Consider the following 20,194-nt stretch of genomic DNA (forward strand, 5'->3'; position numbering starts at 1 on the left):
GCTGCCCCCCAACCACTTCCCCATTGAGGGATTTTATGACGCAGAGACCCCAAAGCGCTTGTCTATTTCACTGGGTTTCAGGTGGGAGGGAAGGCCCACTAAAACTGCCTGCAGATCACGACGGGCAGGTAGAAGGTGGCCTCCTATTAGCACTCGATGAGATGATTCGGTTTACTGGGTAGAAAAGGTTCAATAAAATAAGAGACATCGTGCAGCTCCAGGACCACAGAAAACAACGCTGGCTGGATGGGAGACTGTCTGGTTTGGGCATGAAATGAGGAAGAACTTTCTAAAAACTGGAGCTAGCTAACAAAGGAGAAGCCAGCAGTAGAAACAGATTCCTGGTCAGGTAGAGGAAGGTGCATGACTGTCTAGGGAGGGGGCATGGTCCAGGGATGCTCTAAAATGGCACAAGGTATGGTAGACCTTAAGGATGAACGCAAATGGGATCTCCCAGGGGAGGAATATGCCTTCCTTCGAAGGCACAATCCTTCTAGAATGAAAACCCCGTGGTGTTCCCCATTAGTTATTTCAAGCAAGTTCCTTATTAGATCATTACGAAAGCGTTTGCTGTCAAATGCGGAGCTGATCAAAGACGCTGGTAATTTCCCTATGCTCAGTGCTCTCTGCTCACCACTGGGACACATCCAACATGTGTGAGATAAGCGGGGAATGTACAGTTCTCTCTAGTGATATCAGCACTTGTCATTTCCCGGATTATCTAAATGGCAACCGAAAAAAACCCAACCCTCTGAACAGGACGCGAGCCTGAAGGACTCAGCCACGTTGAGAGAGGAGGGAAGAGAAAGGGGAAAAGGGAGGTCCGTTCGTGGAGGTTGTAGGCCCTCCGCTATTACTTTCTTCCGTCTCCTAGAATCTCTTTCGCCATCGGGAAAGCCGACGGTCATGTTATGAAGCAAAGTGGTCTTTGGGCATCCCAGCCTGCCAAGTAGAGACCACTGTATAGAGCCTTGTTACGGACAGAACTGTGTTCCCACCACAATTCATATGTTAACGCCCTGACCCCCCAGGACCTCAGAATGTGGCTGTATTTGGAGTTGGGGGTCTTTAAAGAGGGGCTGGAGGTAAAATGAAGTCATTAGGGTGGGTCCTGATCCCATAGGACTGGTGTCCTTGTAAGAAGACGGGATTAGGACACAGACACACACAGAGGGGCGACCCTATGAGGACACAGGGAGGAGATGGCCGCCTACACGCCCAGGGGAGAGGCCTCGGGAGGAACCAGCCTTAGTGACACCTTGATCTTGGATTTCAACCTCCCCAAACTGAAAGGAAACACACGTGCTGTTCCAGCCGCACCAACTGTTCCAGTGCTTTGCGACAGCAGCCCGAGGGGACTCATACGATCATATCTCTAGGTTCAAGTCAAAGCAATGCCTGATGAGCTCACACCAAGCTTCACTGACCTTTCAAGCCAGCGCGAGGACAAGAGGGGTTTGCACAATTCCCCTCACGCCCCTCTGCACCCCGACGTGGCTCGTGGATGACCTCTGTGCTGGACCTCACTGCGAAGAGGCAAGAGTGGCACAGCCCTGAGCCTCGGTTAGGAATGCCCTACCCAGAGAAGCTCGTACGGGTTTCCATGACTCCATTGAAACCCGACACCCATTTGAATTCCTCACTTCCCGTGCCCGAAAAGGAATACACCTGTCGGTAGATTCTCAGCTGTCCTTTGCCATCCCATCTGCCTGTCCCTCTGCCCGGAATCTCTGGTCCTACCTGCACTCACAGACTCCAGTAAGCCCCTCCCCTACACAAGCCCTGGTTAAAACGCAGATGTTTAAACAACCTACCTGTGGACGGCTTTGTCCAAGTCACGAAAGGCTTGGGTTTCCCCATAGCCTCACACGGGAACATGACATCTGTCTCGGCAGTGACGGACACGGTCTGGGGCGATTTGGTGATAATTTGGGGCTTTTCCCCGAGCGTCCAGAATTTGGATGCAGGTGGTCCTCTGGAAGAGAAGAGCTTTGAGCTGCTCTGATGGAAGCTTCTGGAAGGCTGGGCAGAAGATATTAGAAAAGGGACGGAGCTCCGGGTGGAGTAGACCAGAGGGATGTTTCTTAAGTTTGTTGAGGGTGGCGCCACGGTCCGGGGAAGGTGCAGTACAGGTGGTGCTGGGGGACCAAAGTCCACATGGGTGATGCTCTGAGAATGTATCCTATTGTAGGGACCTGGGTTGACTTTTCTCCCTCTCGTCCCTGGGGCAGGAGAGGTGGGGATCCGAGGCTTCGGAGTAACTGCCAACTGTGGAAAAGAGAGGGTCCTGTTGAAAAAGAAAGGGACTCTCCCATCGGGATAATAAGGGACTCTCGAATCTGGAAGCTTGCCAGCTGGGTCTCTTGAACCAGGGATGCTGTTGTCTCCAAACAATGTGGAGCTGCCGGTGAACGGGTCAGTTCCCTGGTCAGTCGACTTACTAGGAATGCTAGGTTTGGACCTAGGCAACGGAACCACCGGAGTTGTGGGACTTGGTAACATTGGAGACGTAAGGCGCTTATTCTCCGGCCGATCCCTCGACGGATACGCAGTGATTTCCGGTTTGCTGGTCAGGTGGGGCTGGTGAGTGACCACGTACCTAAAGGAGCTTTCTGTGGCCGTGTGTGGCGGCCTCACGGTTCCTCTCTGGGGGACCGCTGTGGCAGTGACTCTGGCTGGTTGGTGGAAACCTTGGCCCCTCCCAGCCTCGTGGTGAGTATCTGGACCCCTTGGAAGGCTGCTTTTGGTTGTACCATCAAAGGCTGCCTTTCGCGACTCCTGCTTCGGAGTGAAGGTAAATTTGTCCTGGTGGGAAGAGGGAGTGGATAATTCGTTTGGCTTCGATACATGCTGAGTTCCTTCGTTACTCACTGAAGGTGTTCCGGTTGCTGGGGTCCCCGCAGCGTAATGGAAGGAAACATTTTGTTTGGAAGCGTCTGATGTTGGCAGTGTTTCTGACGTAAGAGGTGTGGGCTTTGCGGTCGTTTCTGCCAGAGACACACGAGTTGTGGGTGGGAATGGGGCTGCTGGCTCCCCCACCAGGGCACGTGTGGAGACTTCATTCCGGTGTCTAATTTCTGAACGGATAGTGGCTGGAGTGGTTTCACGATGACTCTGACCACCGATGGAGGTTTCCGCCTGACTTGAAGACGCCTCTACTTTTAGGATGGCGAGAGTAGTTGAAGGGACCACTTCTTCCTGTTGCGAGAGCATAGAGACTGTGGCAGAAGGTGAAAACTCAGAAGGAAAACCTAGGTCCTCCAACTCTTTTAAAAAGGGTGAGTCTGTAAGAGCTTCTGAAGAGCTGGTAACAGGTGGGTCTGTCTGTAGCCGCTCAGGCTGGGCTGCCCTTGGAGGAGTCCACCTTGCACTTCCTGGAAAGCCAGAAGGAGGGGATGCCTCCTTAAATACTCCCACACTGGAGACCTCGGCCCCAGAAGGCGATGCCACGTGAGTGACTGACTCGCCAGGGACTAGACCATCGGTTTTATAGTCCTTGATGTTTGTGACATCATAATTCTTAATTTCCTTTCCGTCCGATACAGGCTCGTATGTGACTGGAATCGTCTCTTGGAATTTATCACGAGATAAATGTGTTTCGGTGGCGGCTGTCCTATAATCTTCCACTCTGGTTATCTCGCGTGGGTCTCCAGTTGTGAGAGAAACGGTGGTGGGTGCAAGTACAACTTCTGAACTGGGGGTAACAGTGCTTTTATATTTATTTTCTGGGGAAGGGCTGGGCTTGGACACAGACGCTACAGAGCTCATGGTAGAGGTGATGTATCGATGTTTCTTTGGCCTCTTCCCATGTTTCCTGCGTGGGGTGCCCCTGGATACCGGTTCTGCATGCTTCTCCACGTCCATCAGTTTTGGGGTACCAACTGTGCTATCAACCCAAGATGTAGGAACCAGCAAGCTTTCCGCTTGGCTTGGAGTCTTCACTTCAGGTGCCCGAGTCAGTGGTGTCAAAAAAGTGGCCGCTGGGGCAAACGTCGTGGGCGGGGTTTGTTTATGCCGGTGCCGGAATCGATGGGGGCGTAATCGCCTCCTCCCGTTGGGTCTCTTTCGGGAAGGATGAGTGGTCAGCGCTGATGGGGAAGCGGCCTTTTGGGTTGGCCGCATCATCGCTACCGTGCTGGTGTCCTCGTCGAGCAGAACGCCAAGTGTGGTTCCCTCGGGATGCTTCATGGCAGTGATGCTCATCGTGGCTTCCAGGGCTGAGTCCGGCAGAGTGGTGGATTCGACGCCTTGCCTCTTACTCTCAGGAATTCTGGAGCTTTTGGGGTCTCTCTCTAGCAGACCTCCTTCCTGCAGTGTCTGAGAATTCTCCTCTGTGCCCTTGGGAATCAGTGGGTGGCCCTGAGCGCTTAAACCGCTTTTCACAAGCTCGGGGCTCTCTGTTTGCTCTTGCAGGGCTGTTTGTGCTGGAACTCTGGGGTCCCCTAAAATGGGATCTTCAAATGGCTCAGAGGTCCTGGTGTTAGCAACCCACGAGGCAGGCACTGGAGTAACGTGTGCGGAGGTCTGTTCTCTCGTCGTCCTTTCACCTGGCTGTGAATTTGTCTCCGGATCTTGGTAAAAGTATGGCAGGGTCTCGGACTCAGCCAAGGAGATGGCATCCAATGGAGACCCATACTCACTGGATGGAGACCCTGGCATGGATCCAGCGTCTAGTGTGGACCAGCCCTCTGTGGCTCTGTTTTTGTTAGTGGGCTCTTCGCGGACCATATCCAGGGTCTGGAGAGTAGAAGATTCGTAAGGCACAGGTAGCAGTGTCGTGGCTCTAGCCCAATTCGAGTCAACTGCAGTGGGAGCTGCAGGCTTGGTCTTCTCAGAAAACTCACCATCAATCAATTCTTCCAGGTGTGTGCTTGTCACTTTGGGGTCAGCAAGAATCACTCCATCGTGGCCAGACTGCACCAGAGCCCTCCCGGTTGAAGACACAGTGCCAGCAACCTGCTCTTCCTTGCCAAATAAAGAGACGTCTCCTGAGGATTCTTCCGCACCGGTTGTGGTCTGCACGGGTGATACTGAGCGGGGAGCAGCGGCTGGCAAAAGGGGTGTCACTTCTAGACTCTCCGATGGAGGAGTGCTGGTTCTAACGACCTGGGGTACTCCCGTTCCCTTAGGGAGACTTCTCCCACGCACTCTGGCGAGAATGTCTGCCCACTGCTCTGGACTGATCTGTTTGTTTGCCACGTTTATCCTTCGTCTGGACTCAAACACTCTGCGACCTTCTGCGATGTTGGTGTCTGGCTCCTTTTCGGAAGTCTTCCAGTGTTTCAGTTTTCTGCGCCCTTTCTTCGTTTTCTGACCTCCAGCGACGGCGTCGTCCTTTGCTTTGATGAACATCTCTTGGTCCTTCGGATGGAGAACCCTCTTCATTGTGTTACCTTCATCTCCTAGGCCGGATCCCCCTTCGTCCTCCACGACGTCTCCTCTTCCTCTGGGAAGGGCCTTCCCACCTGGGCGTCTGCCTCTTTTCGATGACCTGGCAGATCCCTTCTTACTCACCGTGATCCCCACTGTAAAATGATCTGCCCCTTGCTGGTTGACAGCCACGCATCTGTAGTAACCACTGTCGCTTCCTTGGACCTCTGGGATGTAAAGAGTTCCATCGGCCAACACGTATGTGTGTGACGTGTTAGCCATATCGTTAATTATCCTTTTGTTTGGAAGGATCCAGCTGATCTCGGCTTCAGGTATGGCCAGTGCACTGCAAGGCAGCGTCACCGGCTCCCCTGGGCTCTTCTGAATGGTCACGGTATGTCCATCAGGGGGCTGAGTGACAGGTGCTTGCACAAGGACCCTATAGACCATTCGATCCATTTCATCCCTCACCTGAGCGATGCACTGGTACAGACCAGCATCTGACTGCTCCGTGGATTTGATCTTCAGCCAGCCGCTGGTGAGGATGGAGAATCTCCCGTCCTTGTCTTCCATTGGTGCTTTCAGGACAGAGCCATCTGGGAGCACCCAGGAGATGGATGGGCTCTCAGAAGCCTTCACGTTGCAGCTCAGCTGGCATGGACTCCCTTCCAAGACGGTCTGGGCTCTCTGCACCGCTCTGCTAGGCTCAATCATTACCCAGCTTCTGCTCCGAGACGGCCTCGCGTCTTTGGCGGACACGGTGACAGCGTGTTGAGAGGAATAGGACAGCAGCACCGTTTGGGCCGTACTCTGACGTCGGTTGAGTTGGAGGCCTATGGACGGCTGTGTAACCCACTCTGGCTCTGCCAGGATGTGGGCTCTGACACCCGTGTAGTAGAGGGTCTCATCGTCGGCGTCTTGCCTGTACCGGTAGCCGAGTCTGGGGTCTTTGCTGAGCGTGAGTTCCCGGTGTAGCTTCACAGGGACCTCGCTGTAATAGGCAATCAGCTTCCAGAGTTTCTCATAGTTTTCTCGAGTCATCGGACACTCAAAATCCAAGGCAACCGTGGCATTTACCTCTATCTCTTGAGGGTCTGTCTGGTTCAAGTGTAGCTGGTACACGTCCACGGGCTTCTTGATGTCACAGACCAAGTTCACTGTGTTCCCGTGTTCGTCGCTCATATTCAGAGAGACGTTCCATACGGGATACTGGAAGCCCTGCAGGGAGGACGGGGTGTCACCGTCCTGCTCTTGACTCTGATTTTCCTCGCTACTCCGGCTCCCGTTCCGTCTCAGAGGGGACTCGATAGAAGGCTTCTCACAAGCGATGTCCTGCAGCCTCTGAATCTCTTGTTTGTGCAGCTTCCTGGGACTGAAGCACATGGAGCACAGCTGACCCCCTTCGTAGGCTTTGTCCTTCTTACACTTCAGGATCCCTGAAACACGCAACCACACACAAACATGCTATAAGTCGGTGACGCAAAGAATGGCTAGAGGGCTAAAGCCTTTGCATCTTTATCACCCGGATGCACCTCCACAACGACTTAAGCCCTCACCCACCTCGCTCTGTGACGTCCCCTCTGACTTGAAGTCAGTTTAGCACGGTGCGTGGTACCTCACCGGGGTTTTGGAACTTCTGGACGGTGAGTAATGAGTACTTTTCTAAAAGGTACGTTTAAGTTAAAAAAGATGTCTGTTTGTACGTATTATACAAGTAACCTTTTACGAGGGCCCAGGAGAATCTACGTTAAGTCACTGCAACCCGTGAATATATTTCCAGGTTATGGGATCAACAGTTGGCATGGATCGTATCATGTCTACCTTTTATAATTATGTTTTCTCTTGCTAAAATTATTCATTTCAGGCAGTGTTTACTTTTTGGATTCACATTCTACTCTTGGCTTCCTGGACATTAAATCCTCCAGAATTTTCTCCTTCTCTGGCCAACACTGACTCTTTCACTGTTTCCTCCTTCTCTGCCCAACTCATTATGGATGATGTGTTCCTTGAGTCGGTCTCGGCCCTTTCCCTTCTTGTGCTGAGGTCTTAGATGGCCTCGCCCACGTGCATGGTTTCAGTTACCGTTCACTCGCCAGTGATGAGTTCCAGCTGTGCTTCTCCAGCCCAGACTCATTCTTATGAGTCCCACACCCAATGCCCTACTTGACACGTCTATTAAAGGGCACAGAGGTTCCTCGAACTGACACCTATAGAACCACATTATGTTTTCTCCCTGCTAGACGTCTCGTGGCTTTTCTGTATTCGTAAGTGGGGAGACTAGAAAACTAGGATGCTTTTTGACAGTCTTCGTGGCACGTGTCCACTTCTTTCCCTCCGCGCTGGGAATAAAACAGCCAAACTGCCGTCACCCGGAGTATTACAAACCTTCCAACCAATGTCACTATGTCTACTTTTGCTTCTCTGAATGCAGTTTTCTATTCGAGTTTCAAAGTAAAAATCTCGAGATGCAAATAGGATGGTTTCACATACCCCCCCCAAACACACATACACACAAATACAAGACATACCACACAGACACACATATGGACACACACAAACATATACAGACATAACGCATACATATGAGCACACGAGGGCACAGGCGTGTGTCTGCAGAAGGGCTGCGGTGGCTCTCTACCCCCCGAAGCTCCATGATTCCACCACCAAGCGTGTAGTGTTCCTGCTGGGAAATGACGGTTTTCAGCCTGTCTTGGACCCAGTGGGGTCTGGGCACTGAAATATGAACGGAGGCGACGTGTGTCTTTTCTGATTAAGAAAATTAAGAGGTCAGTATACCTGTCCTTCCTCATCCTTTGCCTGATTTAGCAAATCTGGTATCAAATGTAAAGTGGAGCCATCGATGAAAGAACCTGAATCTCACCATCTCCACATGGAGGAGAGACACCTTGCCACTGCAAGTGCCTACGTTAAACTGTGGCAAACCAAACCAAAACTACAATGAGGTACCACCTCACACCAGTCAGAATGGCCATCACTAAAAAGTCTACAAATAATAAATGCTGGAGAGGGTGTGGAGAAAAGGGAACCCTCTCGCACTGTTGGTGGGAATGTAAGTAGATACAGCCACTATGGAGAACAGGATGGAGGTTCCTTAAAAAACTAAAAATAGAGCTACCATATGACCCAGCAATCCCGCTTCTGGGCATATACCCTGAGAAAACCATAATTCAAAAAGACACACGCACCCCAGTGTTCACAGTAGCCAAGACATGGAAACAACCCAAAGGCCCATCGACAGATGAATGGATAAAGAAGATGTGACACATATACACAATGGAATATTACTCAGCCATGAAAAAGAATGAAATAATGCCATTTGCAGCAACATGGAGGGACCTAGAGATTGTCATACTGAGTGAAGCAAGTCAGAAGGAGAAAGACACATATCACACGACATCGCTTGTATATGGAGTCTAAAAAAGTGATACAGAAGAACTTATTTATAAAACAGAAACAGACTCACAGACATAGAGAACAAACTTACGGTTACCAAAGGGGAAAGGGGGGAGAGGGTACATTAGGAGTTTGGGATTAACAGATACACAGGACCATATATAAAATAGATAAACAGCAAGGACCTACTGTATAGCACAGGGAACTAAACTCAGTAAATAACCTACAATGGAAAAGAATCTGAAAAAGAATATATATACATACATGTAAAAAAAATATATATATATATATATATATATATATATATATATATATATATACGTGAAAACAAAATTGTGACCTAAGGTGTGTGGGCTGGAAGTTCCTCAATGGCCACAGGCTGAGAGGCTAAGCTGAAATTAAGGGTAGCAAGACCTCTCAGAGGAGGAGAGCTTTCAGTGAAAATCTGAACGCTGAAAAGAAGCCAGACCCTTGAACATCTAGCAGAAGAGTTTTCTTGGTAGATGATGACCAGGTCCAATGACGCTGAGCTACAAATCGGTTCAGACGGTGCCTGGAACAGAAAGCAACGCAGTGTGGCTAGAGCAGAGTGAGTACAGGGGACAGTGGGACCAGCCCATCGCAGGAGGGTAGGCACCGCGCTACTCTGCGCTCTAGAGCCCACGCGCCACAACTACTGAGCCCGCAAGCCACAACTACTGAGCCTGCGCTCTAGAGCCCATGCGCCACAACTACTGAGCCCGCGAGCCACAACTACTGAGCCTGCGCTCCAGAGCCCACGCGCCACAACTACTGAAGCCTGCACGGCTAGGGCCCGTGCTCCGCAACAAGAGAAGCCACCGCAATGAGAAGCCCGCGCACCACAACAAAGAGTAGCCCCCGCTCGCCGCAACTAGAGAAAGCCCGCGCGCAGCAACAAAGACCCAACACAGCCAAACATAAATAAATAAATAAAATAATAAAGTAAGAAATGTTTTTAAAAAAGGAAAAGAAAAAGACCTACTCAGAGCACTCCATTTGCCTCCTTAGAGACAGGAGAAAGGAGTTAGACCCAGGCTGGTGGCTGTGAGGTTGGAGATGAGCCACGAGACTCAGGTAGGATAAGCTCAATGGGCTCTGAGGATGGGGCTTGGGGAAGGGGATGTAAAAGAAAAAGGAAAAAAAAAATCTTTCTTATTTTGATGCAAAATCTACTTTCTTGCAACTTCTATCTATCAATCCTGGGTTTTTTTTCCCCCCTCTGGCTCAATACAGAACACCTGTATCCCTCATCACAAAAGAACAATCACATAGCCAGCCCAGTGTTCTCTTTTCCGAGCATCCCTGAACACTTCCTGTAGGACGAGGATGCACGGAAAATCCAACCTTTAGCTGTAACCCAAGGTCGAAAAGGATCCTCCAAACATCCTTGCTATGCCAACCAGAGTCAACTGTCTATCACTCATTAAATGATAACCACTCTACATTTCGATAAAGGATACATGCATTTGAATTACGCCATGGAGCTGCCTTGACATTTCAGTTATATCATTTCCTGCCTCACTGGTTTGAGGACGTGGTTTCACCCGACCTAAGATGAAGCAATGGCGCAGAAAGTAGTTTGTCCAGAGAGGTAAAGCTTGGGCAGCTAAGGGTCACGCGGCCGCTCTCCGGTCCTCACCTCTCGATTTTGCATCCCATTCCAGAAACCACTTCATCTCACAACCACAGGACCACGGGTTCCCGTGCAGGTAAAGATTCTCCAGAAGCGGCATGCTCTGAAGCATGCCGGGGGGAAGGGTTGTAATCATGTTCTCGGCTAAGTAGAGGTGTCTCACGGTGGAGAGTCTGAAATAATCCAGAAACGTGAACGTGGAGAACGTGGTGGGGTGCAGCTGGTGAAGCGCGTTTCCCTCTAAGTGGAGCAGCCTTAGGGACGTTAAGCCACCGAACGCTTGTGGGTGGATAAACTCGATCCTGTTGTGGTCCAGGTGTAGCCTTATTAGGTTCCAGAGCCCCCGCAGGGTCTCGCCTGTGATCACTCGAAGCTTATTGTAGCTGAACTTGAAAACCTACAAAGACAGGGAGGACGGGAAATCCTGTCTAAGGTTAAATAAAAAACCAGAAGACCAACCAACCCACAGCCAGGAAGAGAAACCAGAACAAAGGGCAGGAAAGGAACGACATTAAGCTCGTTTCTTATGTGAAAAAAAAAAAAAAAAAAGGCCATTTAAATCATTGTTAGGGAACATTCTATAGCTTCCCCTCTTCACGACTGGTCCTAGAGGCTGCTAGTCGCGCTGTTCATAAATGCCCGGGTTTACCTGGAGAGAAATGAGGTCTCTCAGAGCCCCGTCGGGGATGCTGGGAATGTCATTGCCGTGAATCATAAGTAGCTCCAACTTGGTCAGTCCCGCAAACGAGGTTTCCGACAAAGCCTGTATGCTATTAAACCTGGAAAATAAGTAACTGAAATGAGGAACAGTGAAGTTAAATCCCATCTGGGGAGGATTTCCCAGCCCACCCAGGGGCAACTTAGCAAAATGTTGATTCTAAGGTTGTACTGGTGCCATTCACAAAGCATAATCCTCTCCCTCCGTGTCCTTGTCTATTTCTAAGGTTGCAAAGAAACCCACACATTTTTATTAGCCTTCGTTCAGTGAAGGTGTGATCGCTGGGAATTCTGACTGGGAGTACACTTACGTGGTCACAGGCTATTTGGGGAGATACATAAGATTTAGACCTTTAAACGCAGCTGGTCGAAAGGGCCCCTCATTGGAAATCATAACAAAGACACGCGGCCAGCACGAATGGAAACCAAAAAACCAAAAAAGACAGCTTTGGAAGTGGCTCTGCATATAGTAAGACAAGGACGTTCTCTGAAATAAAGGACCAAATGAAACAGACACCCTTATTTCGCAGACACAAGCTCCCATTTCTGATGGGTGATGGAAGTTATCTGTAAACATTCTGGTGCGTTTGGGGTGTTGTTTTTGCGTAGAGATTGGTAAAGACGCTTCCTCGACCGGTCTGGAAATTCCTCACTGCTCCGTTGTTAGTGACACCAGGGAATCCCCAAAGTGAATCCCTGGAGAACCAATTATAAGATGAACAGAGAATCCTGTACCTTGCTGTGTTGTAGGGCAGGAACCTGGGGTCAGGGCTTCTGCGGAAATCCAACACATCTATCCTGACATGATTTCTGTATTTCCCCTTATCACCTCAACAAAAGGAAATGCCTCTGTAGAGGAGGCCGGTAAAAGCTCAGAGCTAACTCGGCAGATGACGGCCAGGTCCAGTTTCCTCCTGAGACACATACGTGCCCCACACCTCGGTGATCACAGCCTCTAGGGAGGTGAGGTCCACCCCAGAGCTGAACGTCCTGCAACGCACTGGCCGGCCCCCATGACAAGGAACCGTGGTGTCCAAAACGGTAAGTGGGCCCCAAACGTCATGTGCTGAAGTGGAGAGTCCCTGCCTTAACCCAGGTTGGGATAGGACGGGGGGTTGGTGTACTGCCTCATTTGTTCATCATCATTTGGACTCTACCAAGAAATCCGCCTGAGATGGTGAACACCCAGGAGGGGATGAGTGTCAGCCCGTAAACCCTCTTCCATTCCTTGTTGCCTGAGGCTCGTCTGGAAACAGTTCGTGGGAGAATATTATCAGGGGAAGTAGGTGAGGCTGGCAGGGACCAGGTAATCTCAGAATTGGGAGGATTAGAGAGGAAAGAGCTTCCTTTGTTCCAAGTCCACCGGGAAGTCACTAGAGGGTTTTCAGGAAGGCTGTGGTATGAAGAAAGTCACGTGGTAAAACAACAAAGCTCCACTCTGTGCAGAATGGGTCAGAGACAGACAAGAGGGGAATGAGGAGACCACGTGAATCCCGGGGAGGGACGCCGGTGTCCGCGGGCAGGGTGGCAGCCGTGGAGATCAACGTACATGGCAAGTTTCCAGACGTGCTTAGCGCAAGAGGCCACAGGCATGGCTGAGGGATGGAATTGCAGATAAGGAAAAGCTTGCGGGGGAAACACGTGCAAGTTATATTTGCCACGGGATGTTGAAGAGGCTTGTCAGACGCCACGGTGAGGGTGGGACTCGGGAGGCCCGTCAAGACCTGAGATGTGCACATGCAGGAAGCATTCCGGAACGGACGCAGGAACTAAGGGCTTGGGGGGAGGTGACACCACCTGCGAAGACCCCACACGTAAAGAAGCGCAGAGAGGCCAGAGGGAAGAGGCAGGTCTTGACTCGGAGGCAGCGGTGGTGCAAGTCAAAGGCTCCATCTCTCAGATGGGTCAGAAGGAGTCTGATGTTCCACAGCCCATTTTCGTTCAAGGCTGTGCTATTCCTCTCCTGGAATTTTTTTGTCTCCCCAAAGCCTCACTTCCAACTTGACGTCCAGCTACAACGGTGGATGCCGCGGCGGGGAGAAGATAAAGGGGAGGAAGATGTTTGGGTGCAGAGGGCCACCTTGTTCGGATTCCCTCCCCACCTGAGTAAATCCCCTCAAAGTCCTGGATGGGGGGCATGTCAGCTCAGGAATCCTCCGTCCTGCATCACCTTCCTGGTGCTTCCTTATAAGAGAGTGACAGATGCAGGAGCTGCTGGTGTCAAGGTTACGAATGCGGGGCGGGGTGGGGGACATTTCCGGGACAGACAAAAGACAAGGGAATCACGTGAATGGCAAGTGCAGGAAGCATGGTATTCTCTCTGCACACCCAAGGGGTGTGGGTGAATTCTCTCCGCACCTGTCTAAAAGCCAGCAGAGAGACGGGGAAACTCACGTGGCAGTCAGGAAAATAATGTGACCGGCAGACTAAAATGACCTGGTGTACAGTCCCATCCTTTAACTGGTCAGCTACCCATCCTTCTCTCCAAAGCGTCTTCCTCATCTGTTGACGGGCAATAACTGACCACATAACCAGCTAAATGGAATGATTTTTATATCAGAAACACAGGGCCGTTTTGCAATATATACACATATCAAATCATTATGTTCTACACCCGAAACTCATATAATGGTGTCAATGATATCGCAATAAAAAAGAAAGGAAAACAAATACAGGTAAAATTGCTTCACGGATACCCGTTAGGATCCCAAAGCAAAATTTAAAATGAAAAAGAGCTGATGGGCATGGGAGAAATTTCAGAAAGATGCCATCAGAACTCATCTTTCAATCAAAGGGGGGAAAATCTTTAAAGGTCTATAAATCAGACATTTGACTGGATGATATTTTCTTACTCAGAAATATTTGGAAAGTGATTTCTGAAAAAGCTTTGGGGCTGTCCAAACAGGAAACAGCAGATCTTTCTTTCAGTGCTGAGTGAGAACCCTAAAAACATCTGTGTGGGAATGAAAATTTTTCATTACTGCTCTGCCAATAATCCCTCATTCCTTGAGAGTTTTAAACCCTTTCCAGACCGCTAATAGACAACTCAGACCCTGAGTTCTATCTGTATTAGATGTTGCTATTGTTTTTTGTTTTTTTTTTTCCCAACAAAAGGCACAATGCCAGCCTCCTTATCTGCTTTGAGACTGGTTTCCAAAAATAGTGCTGTGATATTATAAGAGTGATTTTTAAAATGTGGCACATTGAATAATGTTACAAATTAAGCCAGATGGAAGTAATATATGTGGGTGCAGTGAAACTATTCCTTTTTTTCCCCTTTATCTTTAATATCACACAAAACCATCTCAAGATCTTATTGGAGACGGTAGGAAAAAGAGTAATTTTGATATCTGTCTTTCATTCTAGTGGCAAAGCCTTCAGGACACTGTAATTCACTGTAAGTGTTCAGCATTCATTGTTTAAAATGAAACCACCGAGAACTATGTTCTCATTGAGACGTGACACAGGTTCCACGCTTACAAAACACGTCATTTTAAAGATGGGCGGAAGAGAACCCTCCTGGAAACTGTGAATGAGATGCAAACCGCTCCACAAAAAAAATAGTTTATAGGTCTTGCAAGTCTCAAGCTATCACACAGCTAACTTTTGGGAGAGGATGCCTCCGGTTTCTTCCCCAACCCCCCCAGCCAACCTGACAGCCCAGACCCTCAACACACAACAGGTGAGGCATTCGGGGGCTCCTACACAGGAAACACAGCAGAAAACAGTCCCCCTGCACCTTCAATCCCACACTGTCTAGGGGGCTCCCCTAAGGCCTAACAGTAGCCCCGATTCTGTGCCCTGACAAGGGGTCAGCCTTGAGGGATTAGGTAGTTAACCCAGTAAGAGGGACACTGTGCTGAAAATGGCTCATGAAAGGTGTGATCCCTATAGACAGAGCTCTTTTGCACCCCAGGAGGTGTTAAGAAAGAAGAGAAATCATAGATAAGCTCTATTTTCCTTTCCACAAACTAGCACAGCCCATCCCAGCCTGACTCAAAGCAGCCCCAGTTCCTCTTCTGAATGAATTGTAAGATTGTGAAAAGGAAACTGGTTTTAAAATTGTAAAATGATTTAAAGATGGCAACAAGGAAACTGTTACTATTCTCTCTGCTGGCAAAGCCAAATTGTTTTCCCCACGGAACCATCATCACTGTGGTTAGATTTTTCAGAGCGTCACATCGTAAAGGTTGCCAAACTTTTTTTGGAGGAGGCTATTTAATGGTCTATTGCTATGGATTCAGTGTTTTTTCTTATTGTCTTAACTTCCCGTTCTTTTATTCTACTACTGGACTTTATAATTGATAAAGGCAAGAATGGTTGAAGCTCTGTACTCAGAGATGTCTAGGCAGGTTTACAATTTTTTGTTTCCCCACAGTGGCTCTTCATCAAACCCTAAATAATTTTGTTGTTTTATGGGTGGCAGAAAGTAGCTCATAGGTTTTGTTGAAGAAGTCCAAATGATTGTTTACTATTGAAGTTATACATTGTTTAATATGAAAATTGTACGTGAGTACCTGTAATTCATAGCAACGTACGCTAATGTATAGAAAGCATATATGGGTATAAAAGGAAACTAAAAATACAAAAATTCTACCTTGAAATTCTGCATTAAAATATCTGTTTAAAAGATATTAATATTTTAAATGGGCAAAATCTCAAAGAACTCTTATTTCCTCAATGTCACAACTGCGTCATGCGGATAACCTACAAGATGTCACAGATGTCTCACTTATTCTTTTTATTATCCTGTAATAGTTCCTGAAGTCTATTTAGCATACTATTAATATACTTATGCGTGTGTCATATGCTTTCATATCTGCATTAAAGAACTGTTATCACCGGAGACTTATCAAGGAACTGAAGCTCTCCGAGACGGTTCGTTATTAAGCCTTGTGACAGAAGCTTCCGGTGATGGATCAATTCGGATAACAGCCCCCAAAGGACCACACTGAGTAGAGTTACAAATGCCCCCTCGATTCCGCCCATATAGGAGCACATAACGCAAGACACAGTGACACATAAAGCAACATATATCCGCAGTTACGTAAACGCACACACACATAACGAAAAACCGAATCAACACGCACGCAAGGAGGCTGAGATGGCTCAGAAAGAACGTGGTACAAACCCCAGATTGATTCTTTCCACATGCTTAGAAATCCCAGCGGGCACGGAAGCCAAGGAGCGGAACGTGCAGTGGACCTCGCTGGGAACGTAGCAGGCGCAAGGATACGGACAGGCCAGCGCGGCGCGCGGATGTCCCCACAGCAGAATCAGTACCACGGAGAGTGCTCGCCACTGCGCCCGCGTTGGCATCTTGTCGGGGTGGGTCATCCCAGGACACCTGTCGTGGAACCACAAAACCAGATGTCAGGTAGCGCTTCCGTATTTCCAGCAGATCTTACTTGAATTGTGGCACCATGGGGGTAAGCTTCGCAAGACATCACACAGTATATGTCAGTGACACAAAACATGTGCATCAAGAAACACAAAACTTATTTTTTAAAATCTTTCGCCATTCACTTTAATCGTTACTATAGAATATAACCTTCCCTCCTGACTTTGAGATGACTTGGAAATCTCACTATGCTGTGTAGGAGGGTACGGAATCCACATGCCCACATACACGCCCGTAAATATACTTACATACATATGTGCGTGTATAAATGTATACATACACAGACATATATATCTGTATAAATGTGTATATATGTTTGTGCTTATAGCTACAGAGAGAGGAGACATACATTCATGTTTCTATAATAAATAATAAAAGTAAATGTTATGCGTCCGCCTCCAACGTTATTGCCGAGCCGTTGCTTATTGTATATCTCTGAATAAAAAGCTTCTCAGGAAGGCCGTTATTATCAGAAGGGTTTCCTTCTTTTAATGACATTCCTTAACGTTTTAATTGTATCTTCTTCAAGTGCTTACAGAGGCATTCACTAAAGCGAAATATGTTCCATTATATGTGGTTTTGTTTACGATCCTGAATTGTTTTTTCCTTGGAAGAGCGAAGATGTTGAGATGGTGCAGCATCACAGTTACCGGAGAGGAAATTTGGGGCAAACCTCTGAAAAATCTGCCACTAGAGAAAGAGGAAAGGAATTCTTTCCTGATGAAGACTCTTGAGGCAAACAAAAAAGATCAGTAAGACAACAGAAAAAAAAGAAAAAGGAAGAAGGAGAAAGAGAAGAAAGGAAGGAAGGAAGCAAGGAAGGGAGGGAAGGAAAGAAACGGTCAGATAAATATTAGATTGCGGGCTTCCCTGGTGGCGCAGTGGTTGCGAGTCCGCCTGCCAATGCAGGGGACACGGGTTTGTGCCCCGGTCCGGGAAGATCCCACATGCCGCGGAGCGGCCGGGCTCGTGAGCCATGGCTGCTGAGCCTGCGCGTCTGGAGCCTGTGCTCCGCAACGGGAGGAGCCACAGCGGTGAGAGGCCCGCGTACCCCAAAAAAAAAAAAAAAAAAAAAAAAAAATTAGGTTGCATCAGCTACCTCATTTAGAATGTCCGTGATTATTTTTTCATGCCTTCCTTCATCGACTCGTATTTCTGTCAACTGTTGCATGACGTTTATTTGCAGATAAGTAACACACACGGAGAGTAAAGGGCACAGAAGAGAAACGCGCCTGTCGGTTCGTCCCTGCTCTGGGCAAGCCCTCACTTCTGATCATAAACTCTCCCTCCGCTGACACGCGGGAGGGACACTCCGAGGCCGCAGCTCTTCCATCCGTTACAGGACCTCCAAAGAGATGCTCTCTAAAATCCGGACGCGTCCCGCCTTTCAGCTGCCCCTCCAGAGCTGACGGTGCAGGCGGCCGCGCAACAGGCAAGCGCAGCTTCCTCCGCCGCGCCCTGGAACGAACGGGCTCCTGCCGCTTTGCGGAGAGCAGCCGGCTGGCTCTGCTGAGCCCAGGCCTCCCCCGCTCCCGCCTGCGCGCTTGACCTCCGCCCTGGCTTTCTGCCAACGGCCTCCCGATGCCGCCTCCCCAGCCGCGCTTCGCATCCTGCCTTCCACCCGGCTCCCCCCCGGAAGACCGCAGGAACGCTCCCCCGGGAACCCTGGTCCCGAGGTCTCGAGGGAAAGCACCCTGAGCCTGCAGGACCTCGCGGCACGCCCGGAGAACCCCGGGAGGCTGGCCTCGGGACACCAGGCGGTAGACAACCTGGAGGGGCCGGGCGCGCGGCCCTGCGCCCCTGGCCGGCTTCCAGCGCCCGCGCTCACGCGCCGGGCAGACGGCGCGGTGAACGCCGAGCCTAACCCGAGCGCGGCTCGGGTGGCCCCGCGGGTCTCTTGAGGCCTGGCACCCGGGCAGCGAAGGACGTCTCTCCCAGACAGTGACTTCCCCAGCTCCCGCGCGGCTCAGCCCCCGGTTGAGGGGGGCTTCGCGTCTCCCCCTTTCCAGGGGAAGACGAAGGGGGAGGAGGACGAGAGTCTCAGCCCCCGGAGCGAGGCGGCCCTGCAGCGGCGGTGTCCCCCGCCAACGCAAGAGCGCAATCGCTTACGCTGGGGGATCCCCTTGGTGACGCCCTGGAAACCAGGGAGGGATGAGAGAGAGGTCGCGAGGGGGAGGGAGGAGAGAAGAAAGGCTCGGGGGTTCCTTATACCTACTCAGCGCATCTTCCCGGAGGATTCCGTCAGCCTCTCGCCTGGACGGAAGCCGGTCCCTCGGCCCCTCCACTGTAGTGCCAGGAAACAGTTCAACAAGTCTGCTTGCCCTCGCCCCCCGCGGCACAGGTCCGTCCCGCACTCTCGTCACCCGCCCCTGGCAGACAGAGCCGGCTCCCCGCCGCGCGCCCCGGCCGCCCTCGGTCCTCACCTGTCCTTCGGAAGCCGCGGCACACGGGAGCGCTGCGCCCAGAGCATCCGCGGGGCCGGCGCGCGCGCGTCACCGCCGGGGGTCCGCCGGGGCCATGCCCTTCCCGGGGCCGGGGGCGAGGCGGCGCGGCTTCCCAGCGCGGCGCGGCGAGCCGGCGCCCTTTTATGCGCGTCGCCCAGAGACTTCCCCGAGTGCACGCCTCGGCCCACCCCCGCCCTGCCCCACCCCGGGGAGACGGGGCGCGGGCCCCGGCGCAGGGACCCTGGCCGCGCCGCTCTGCGCTCAGCCCTCCTCTCGGCTCTTCATGGCGCCGCGTCCCGAGTGGGCACGCCTCGTCCACGCCGCCGGGAGGACCGGCAGGAGCCAATCGCACACGGCTTTGGGAAGGAGGGCTGCGGGTCCGAGACGAACTCTGGGGACCCGCGGGAGGGTCAGAGGCCCGGAGCGCGGTTCGAACTGCAGCCCGAAGTCCGCACCCGGAGCGCCCTTCCCAGCAGAGTTGGAGAGGGTCTCCTTCTTTCCGCGGAGGAGAGAGGGAACAGGGTTTGCACTCCTCCGGGCGGGTCGGAGTGTTCTCTGGCCGCGCCTCCGAACCCCGGGGTTAGCAAGAGCCGGCTGCGCCCGCCGGCATCCCACGGCCCCCCCGACCCGGAGGGGCAGGCGCGGCTGCCACGTGAGCCCCGCGGCCACGCCCTCCCGCCTCTGCTGTGGCTCCTGGCCGCCAGCCTCCCTCCCCCTGCCAGAATCTTCCTGCCAAAAAGGTGGAATGCTCTCGTCCCGTTTGGAGAGCCCGAGGGGGGGGCTGGTCCGGTGCCGGCGTTCTGGGGAGCCCGGTGGTACTCGCTGGGGCAAGTGAGAACCGCTTGTGGACAGGGCGAAATAACAGGTTGGAGAGGACCCTGCGTCCCCAACGCAGAAGGGGAAGGGAGAGAAGGAGGTATCCTGGTTCCCAGGAGGAATCAGATCTGGGGAAGGGGACCAAGGGGTCAGGTGAGGACTTTCATCAGCAGAGCCCCCCTGGGCAGAGCTAGGAAGAGCGCCCACTGTGAAGAGAAAGAAACAGGGGTGTCCCAGGGCCGGCATCCAGGAGGGGAACATGCCAGGTGTCCTGAGTGAGCCTGCTGCGTGCCTGGTACCTGTCCAAGAGCTGCTAGGAGGTGTCCAGAAATGAACCTTAAGACGAGCTGCTTCTGATGCACCCAGTATGGACTGGCT

At 51.2% G+C, this 20,194-nt stretch overlaps 1 protein-coding gene across 1 annotated transcript in view; it reads right to left on the reverse strand.

Annotated features, from left to right (window-relative positions):
- The window catches only part of MXRA5 (matrix remodeling associated 5), a 28,737-nt gene extending 9,182 nt beyond the window's left edge, over positions 1–19,555 (reverse strand). Inside the window, 5 exon segments of the mRNA XM_032619492.1 lie at positions 1,815–6,806; positions 10,445–10,835; positions 11,088–11,217; positions 16,287–16,502; positions 18,980–19,555. Of these exon segments, the coding sequence (XP_032475383.1) occupies positions 1,815–6,806; positions 10,445–10,835; positions 11,088–11,217; positions 16,287–16,502; positions 18,980–19,026 (5,776 nt within the window). The 5' untranslated portion in view covers positions 19,027–19,555.
- Positions 19,556–20,194: the final 639 nt, after the last annotated feature.

Source organism: Phocoena sinus, chromosome X (genome assembly GCF_008692025.1).
Source record: "Phocoena sinus isolate mPhoSin1 chromosome X, mPhoSin1.pri, whole genome shotgun sequence".
Taxonomy (NCBI): Eukaryota; Metazoa; Chordata; class Mammalia; order Artiodactyla; family Phocoenidae; genus Phocoena; species Phocoena sinus.